This window comes from Malus sylvestris, chromosome 4, assembly GCF_916048215.2.
Source record: "Malus sylvestris chromosome 4, drMalSylv7.2, whole genome shotgun sequence".
In the NCBI taxonomy this organism is placed as follows: domain Eukaryota; kingdom Viridiplantae; phylum Streptophyta; class Magnoliopsida; order Rosales; family Rosaceae; genus Malus; species Malus sylvestris.
In genome coordinates, this window is record NC_062263.1 from 1,574,859 (window position 1) to 1,583,111 (window position 8,253).

The window sequence follows — 8,253 nt, forward strand, 5'->3', positions numbered from 1 at the left end:
GATAAATTTTTCTTTTGCTGCAAAGTCTCCCAAATTAATCAACAAGAGTTGTAGAGAGACATCCCTACCCCTCTTTCATTATTGATGATCATCTCCAAAGCAAAACTAATTAAGACCTCCCCTCCACTTGCAACCCACAAAACTGAGAGATTTTCAATATAACTGAATCACAGGACGGTACGTAGTATGTTATTAAATAAGTAGAGTGATAAGTTTTTTCTCCAAATACCCTTCAACTGGTGTAATGACATATGATTATGTGGCCCTGTTTCAGACACAATAAAAAGTCTGGCCACAAAACCAAAGCCAAATTAGACATGATGACCACCAAAGAAACAACAAAAGCAAGAGAATAGTTAAACAAGTTAATAATTGAATCAGATAAACAAATAACATTAAAAAATTAAGAAAAAAAGAAAAGAAAAGAAGAAGCAAAGGCAAAGAAGATTCTTGATGTCATTGTTTCTTGTTACAATCACAAATTTCTTTATACCAAATCCAATGGCTGAGATCTACAACCTTTCCAGTAGACCCCACCACACATTATTACAACCCTCCTCCCCCCATGTTTCCAGATCTACACCTTCCCCCATATTTTTCCTAACCATTTTTATCTTCTTCTTCTTCTTCTTCTATATGAAATTATATATGATACATCAAGGACAGCTGCAACATTTTGGATCCAATTACACCCAGGACCACACACCCAAATAACTTTAAAAAAAAGTCCAAAAAAAAAAAACAAGTAAAAACGGAATTTAATTCAACAAAAAATTTAGACAAAAGGCCATGTGATCAGTGACGAGGATGATTTTATCAACCGGATTCGTCGGTTTGCTGACTGCCCTTCTTCCCGCTGTCCATTTCCTTTTTTACCCTCGACTCGATCCCGTAATAACTGACGTACCACTTGACGAACTTCCTCAGCCCGCTGGCCAAATCCGTGGTGGGTTTGTACCCAAAGTCCTTGTACGCCAGGGTCACATTGGCGTGCGTGTAGGGCACGTCCCCGTTTCTCGGCATCTTGATCACGTGCTTCTTCGCCTTGGTGCTTAGAAGCCCTTCCAGTATCGACACCAGTTTCCCCACCGGCACCGGCGACGTGTTGCCGAGGTTGTAAATTCGCAGCTGGGCGGGGCCTTTCTTTTTGCCCCCACTTCCCGTGCTTTTTTCGGCTGTGTCCAACGCTCCCAGGCACCCTTTTACGACGTCGTCAATGTACGTGAAGTCACGTGCCACTTCCTTGTCGTCTACTGTTTTGAAGACGTTGATCGGTTTACCCTGCAGTATGTCCTTGGTGAAAAAGAAATACGCCATGTCGGGTCTCCCCCACGGTCCGTACACGGTAAAAAATCTTAAGCCGGTGAGGGAAAGCCCGTAAATATGATTGTAAGTGTGGGCGATTTCCTCACCGGCTTTTTTTGTTGCCGCGTAGAGACTGGCCGGTTGGTCGGTCCTGTGCAGCTCGGAAAACGGGTTGTCAGTGTTGAGCCCGTAGACAGAGCTGGACGAGGCCCAGACAATGGAGGGCTGAGGATTTGCTCTTTTTGCCACTTCGAGGAGATTGACGAACCCGGCAATGTTGGAGCTCACGTACGACTGCGGGTTCTGCATAGCGTACCGGACGCCCGCTTGGGCCGCCAGGTGCAGGATGTGCGTGAAGGGCACCACATCGAACAGCTTCGTCAGCAGCGGCTCGTCGTTCAAGTCCCCCTCCACAACGAAAACCTCATGCTTCTTCAGCAGGGCCTGCCTCGACCGCTTTAGCGAAGGGTCGTAGTAGGAGTTGAAGTTGTCGAGTCCCAGAACTCCATCGCCCCGCTTTTTTAAGGCGAGGGAGCAGTGAGACCCGACAAAGCCGGCCGCGCCGGTGACCAGCACCGACATGCCGTTGGGGCGTCGAGGAGTGGCAGACTTGCGGACCTGCTTTTCCCAAGCAGTCCCTCCCACTCCCCCACCGTAGAAGGCGGAGGAGAGAAAGTTGTGAGTGGTGTGGACGTGGTTGGCCCCACCGCCGACGTGATCGGAGAGCGGAGGGTAGTTGAGGGTGAAGAATAAGATGAGGACGAGGGCGACGAGGAGGGTGGCGCGGAAGAGGAGCTTGGAGGAGGCGTTGAGGAGCTTGGTGCTGTTGACCCTGCGGAGGTAGCTGTTGTAGCGCTCCAGCTTTATGGTCTTGCTTGTATCTGGCGGAGAGGCCATTGCCGAAAACATACACCAAAATATACAGAGAATCCAAAATCCAAAATATATATGAATCAATATACGAAAATATATGTACCCAAATTGTGTAAAAACAAAAGAAAGGGTTTTGTGCTTCGGGACAGAAGAGACGGATCTAAAGACAAACGAAGGGACTCGGAGCTGAAATGTGAATGAGCCCTGAATTTGTGAAGAGTGTAGAAAGATTAATATAAAGATGATGAGAGAGAGAGAGAGAGAGACAGAGAGGGGTTGGTGTTGGTTGGAGACCACTTTCTTTTTCTTTCTTAATTGCTCGCTTACAGATAGAAAGTGAGAAGGAGCTGGATAATTTGACGATGAGATGGGCCCTTGTTATTGTGATTATTACTAAAATGCCACTTGATTTGGAAATTTATTCAATTTGGAAATGCCAGCTATATTTGTCTGTACGAAAAAAATACCCTCGAGGCCATGTTGTCCACACACACGCATCCAGGTTTGAACACTCTGATTTGTCTTTGAATGTGATGAGATTAAGAAATTTGATTAGTATTATCCCAGTATTTAATTAAGTTTGAAGAAGGGAGAATATGTTAAAGGTTTTTGGTTTTATATCATAATATTATTCTAATTGTATCACTTTGTCCATTGGTGTTTACTTTTCTCTTAAGATAAACTAACATATATCATTTATAAAATGAGCAAAATACTAAATTCAATACAAAACGAAGAACATGACCCTAATAGGACGTTACCTGCAAACCATGATTTGAAATAAACCCAAATATAGCAAAAAATCGAAACAGACGTCGGAAGATTCATAATAGTTAACACATTTAGTGCCAACACAATTGTGGGATAAGAAGACAACAACAACAACAAAATATTTTCTCATTAAGTGAGGTTGGTTATATGAATCATAGAACGTCATTGCGCTTGGTAATTGTGGGATAAGAAAACGCTATAATTATATCTGAATGCTGCTTCAAAAGATATCACAGCTTCAATTCATCTTATGATCCCAAAATACCATTGTATGTCCAACAACTACAAAACTTGTATATAGCATGGCTAAGTTACTCGCCTAAATCCAGATTGCCAAATTCTCCTACGACGAGGCTAGACAACTCATGCTGAGTTTGTGGAATTATTACAAACACGAGGGTTGAATAAAACAACAAAACAAAAAATATCACACAACTTTACTCAGCACGATTCTTCCTGTAATGGCTTGTGTTTGAACTCTAATCGAAGCAGACTGCAGGATTAGAACCAAACTTGATACCATAATGCACAAGTCAAGTCGAATAGCCCAGCACATTATACGAGTTAGATAGAAACTTCTCGTAACTCTAGAGTCTTAAATGCTTATAGGATCCAAAGTGAAGAAGTCATCGATTTGTCTGAAAGACGAGAAACCTAGACCAAACCAGCACCAAAAAGATAAAGATCTTGTTCGCGCAAAGATTTCTCTGGAGAAAGCTCCTTGGACCTCAGCACAACTCCCCAAGGGATTGTCACTTTTGGATGTGTAGTTGGCTTGTTTATGTGCTACAAGAAGATAACAAAGTTAGTTCTGAAAGTTGACTTTGTGGGGCCTTAGGTATAGGCATTGAGGCTCACAATCAAAACTAACTAAGTGCTAGGCGTGCCACTGCTATCTCGGCATAGCAGATGTAGAACAAGTGTGTTTTAAGTCTATTACTTGCGTCCCAATTTACTCAAACTTCTTATTATCAAAGGATTGTCGTGGATGGGTTAAGTCCACATTAAGTTCTTTTTCTTGCCTTGTAAACAAGGACTTTTAGTTCATAATCTTGTATGTTCGAATGAAGGGAGTCTAGAGCCCCTTAAGTTATTTGTTTGATCATAAATTGATCTTAATGAAAACATATCCATTAAGCTAACCAGATCTAGATGCAAATGGGACTCTTAGAATAGAAAAACAGGTGGGAATAACTTGAATACATGCTGGAGAGTGCATTAAATAATAGATCTATTAATTTAGAAAACAAACAAAGAGTTTCGAGCAAGATTTCACCTCGTCTGGCAAGGTTGAACTTCTTGCAGTCACTTCTCTTTGAATTTACAAGGTTTATATCCTAAAAAGGGATGGATGGTAAACAAGTTTACACGAGGGAATCAATACTACAACACTAAGGGAGGTAGTAGAGCTTTTATACTAGACAAGAGATAGCTTTTTTAGAGAACTATCGCTAAAGGGGACTGAATCTGGGTTGATTTAAGTTTTTGGATGCAAATCTGGCTTGAGAGCAGAGTTTGTATGTTTGGTTGAGTGTTCTTGTCTATGTTGTCTCTTCTTCCTTTTATAGACAGTTTGGCTCGACTGCTATAGCTTTTGCTCTTGCTCGAAAGCACTTGGAGGGTAGTAAGTCATCAACTTTTTACTTGTGATGCCACTAGAAAGTGTTATTTGGCAGATAGTTGGTTAATTTCCATCACTTGTCACTTTGCCCATAGACACGTGGCTTGTATTTTGGCTGAGAAGACTTTAACTTGCTCTGGGCTCGATACTGGGCTTCGGGCAAGTCTCCCTTTTAGTTGGCATCCTTGGGTCTTTCTTTCTTAAACCCCAATATTCAAATATTAACCCAAACAGATCTCACCGAGACAAAAGAGCTGGTGGGTGTTCAATCGTGAAAGGCCGTTGGACGTAAAAAAATCCGGTCCGAACCCCCCTCACCATCGCGGCTAGGTTTTCTTCTCTCTCTGCAGCTAGGGTTTTGGCTCTCTAGCTTTTCAATGCTTAGATTAACTCTGTATATTACATTATCGCAAATTTTCAACTCCGTCGATTGATTCATTAAGACTTGATTACGGTATGGTTGACATTCCGTCAATATGTCATCCACAATATTGATATATGTCCATGTTATGGAGCAAAAGTACGAAGCTGACAAACCAAGATAACGTAAAATATGAAATGATTGTTCAGAGGTCAAAGTGATACAGTTACAAAAACAAGAGATAAAGTGATATTTTCGTGATAATTCATATTACACTTTTATAATTTAGCCTAAACTAATTAAATTGAAAATCGTGGAACTACTAGAATCCCTCCTGCACCTCCTTACTCTTGTTAATCGTTTAATTGATTAAATTTTCCACGATCAAGGATTACTAATTATGGAAGAATGTCACAAAATAATCATGTGAATGTGTTTCCATTATATAAATTATTGATTTGATTTGAGAAAAACAAATGAAAATTATTGATTTCTCTCTTAAGGTCAATGGTTTCAAAGTAATTCCACAGTTTCCATGCAGTTTCCCCCATGGATGTCTCAGCAAAAAAGAGAGATAAATCAAAGAAGAAAAAAATGACCGCTTGCTACCGACATAGCATTTAGCTACATATACCATGCAACTTTCATTCTTTCTGTACTTATACGCGTATAACATTATAACTTATACAACCTCATTTTCTAGATTTGTATACAATTTTTCCTTGGTTTTGATCGCTTATTCATGAAAATCGTGTTAGTTTCGTTTTCGTGTCATATTGTTATCTTAACAGGTGATCCTATAACAATCCAACTCGTTAACAAGTTGACTCATAGCCTCTTATTTTGGTGTCATTCTGTGTCGGGTTAATGGATCATAGAAATTCCCAGACCTATTCAAGACGCTCGTTTACTTGTCTAGGATTGACTTGTCTTACACAACTCACTTGATCCAAAAAATAAGTAATAAGTCATTCATGAATAGTACATACATACTATTTTACTTACTTAATCACAAGTTACAGTTAAACTAATTTGTTAACAATAAAACCATGCGCTTGGGGCTGTATTTACACTAGGAAATTGATGCCAACTTGAGATCAAACATAAAACAAATCGTAGTCGGTGGCCTCAATTATCATGGCCTTTTTCTTGGTTAGCTGGATGGCTATTCTCATTTTTATACATTTTTCCTTTTTCCTAATTAATTGAAAGAAATTAATTAATTAATTACTTCATGCTCATGAAAGGATTGAGAGAAATTTTTCAATATACCGAAAACACTTTTGATATATAAAGTATCATAATACAACTGGTTGAAAATTTTCTCTTTCAAATATCCAACAACTTTTATTATAACACCTAGTATACTAAGTTGTGTTCTTGGTACACTGAAAAATCTCTTGGTCATTTTCCAATTTTTAAACGATTAACTCCGATATTTATTACATATTGAAGGGGATGATATCAAATTTGTTTCGTTGTCAAAATTAATGTGGCTCAGTGTGATTATAATATGGAAAATGAGTTTGTGAATTCCTTTTTCATAAATTTGATTATCAAATTGACCCTTTTCTAAGCAAGGAATCTTATGTGTCTCACAATCAAATTGCAGGCCATTAATTATCATGTGATCACAAGATTAAGATGTCTCCAACCTTGAATTGAGGGCTCTAATTTCACTAGTAATCTCTGATTTAACTTTAATTTTTCTAATTAGCTATCATGTCGGAAATAAAGTACTCTTCAAAGTTATAATTAAATTGCTTTCTAGATCTTAATTAGTTTGTTGGCAATAAAATTGTCTTAGTTTGCTAACCTATGTGTCAAATTTAAATTGAAAAATACATGTGTGCCCTAACCAATTAATCAAGAAGTGACACATGAGAAGCAAAGCAATTTAATGCTGAAAGAAAATCATAAAACATAATTAAGACTAATTATCTAATAAATAAAAAAACTAATCGAAAAGATACATTCGATGAAAAAACCACAAAATCTATCACATCGACTACAATATTGTCCTCATGATGGCTCCACCACTCGAAACTCGTCTATTTGAAAACCCTATAATCTTTCACAATTCTCCATGTACGAAGGAATGGTGTTATCAACGCTAAAAACCAAAAGAAATTATGGACATAGTAACGTATGTCAACATTACGAAGATGATCTCTAACTCGGAAAAAAAGAAGCTATTGGGTGGTACATTATCACCAGCTGGCTGTGTTGAGTGTTGAACCTCAACCAACGATCTCTTAGCTACTAAAAACATTTGTCTCTAAATAATTGACTCTCATGGAACTTTCCTCATTGCAAATGATGAAATTAAGGGCTAAATAAATTTCTTTGGTCCCTATAGTTTGAGCAAATTTTCACTTAGTTTCAATTTTGGCAAAAATTTTAATCATAAATCTGGTTTTGCTGATTTGATTCTTACAAACAGATGATTTTGCTTTGTTGCAAGTGATTTGTAATTCAACTAGATAAGAGCATTTATCGTTACAATACTCTTACATCAAAATCTTAGGTTCGGTTTTCTTGTCCCTTACTATCGTTTGTGTAAAAATATGATTTTGCCTAGTCACTATGTGTTTTTAAATTAAAAAGGTATTTAACCCTTCAATTTCTTGACAGCTTACTAGGTTTCTATTTTTGCGAATATTGTATCTTAACCGAATAACATCAATGATCGAACCATTCAATTTATTAATCTTCATTGGAATATCACTCCTACAAAAATCATTCAAATTTGAGATATTTAATTGTTCAAACACATCACATAATTAATCATGAATATATTACTTAGTACCTGCACCATCAATTTGTTCCATACATTTGAATGACTAAATGATCTCCGATAGAATGATTTTTTATAAAGGTGATCTTCAAATGAAGACTAAGAAAGTAAACAGTTCTAATTACGAAATTTGTACAATCAAATACGTTATTCTCAAGAAGAGAATGCAAGTACTATCCCATTAAAAAAAAAATACCACATTGGTGTGTACCCATAACAAAGAGTCTCTTTATTTGTTAATTTGTTATTGCTGGCTTGCAACACTTTATGTACTATTCATGATTGTCATTCTACTTCAAAGCAAACAACCTGTTCACAATTGACAAATCAAGTAATTTCAACATGTAGTTAGTTAAAATCCAAATCGCATGTTGAATTTGTTCAACAAATCTAACACCCAAAATTCTGGAAGGAAAAGAAAATGGTGTGGTTAATTGTGTAAATAACCAACACATTTAGGGCAAATTGTAGCGAATGCCATTGGAGACAACCGACCACTAAAACGCACAGTTTTTTCCCACTCAG

General features: G+C 37.9%; 1 protein-coding gene across 1 annotated transcript; it reads right to left on the reverse strand.

The window, feature by feature from the left end:
* Nucleotides 1-353: 353 nt before the first annotated feature.
* On the reverse strand, nt 354-2,466 carry LOC126618698 (UDP-glucuronate 4-epimerase 6). Its single transcript, XM_050286840.1, has one exon. It carries the CDS (start codon nt 2,212-2,214, stop codon nt 817-819), a length of 1,398 nt encoding a protein of 465 aa, XP_050142797.1. The 5' UTR covers nt 2,215-2,466; the 3' UTR covers nt 354-816.
* Nucleotides 2,467-8,253: the final 5,787 nt, after the last annotated feature.

Excerpts from the sequence above, each read along its gene's own strand:
- LOC126618698 (XM_050286840.1), bottom strand. The coding sequence starts at position 2,214 with ATGTTTTCGGCAATGGCCTCTCCGCCAGATACAAGCAAGACCATAAAG.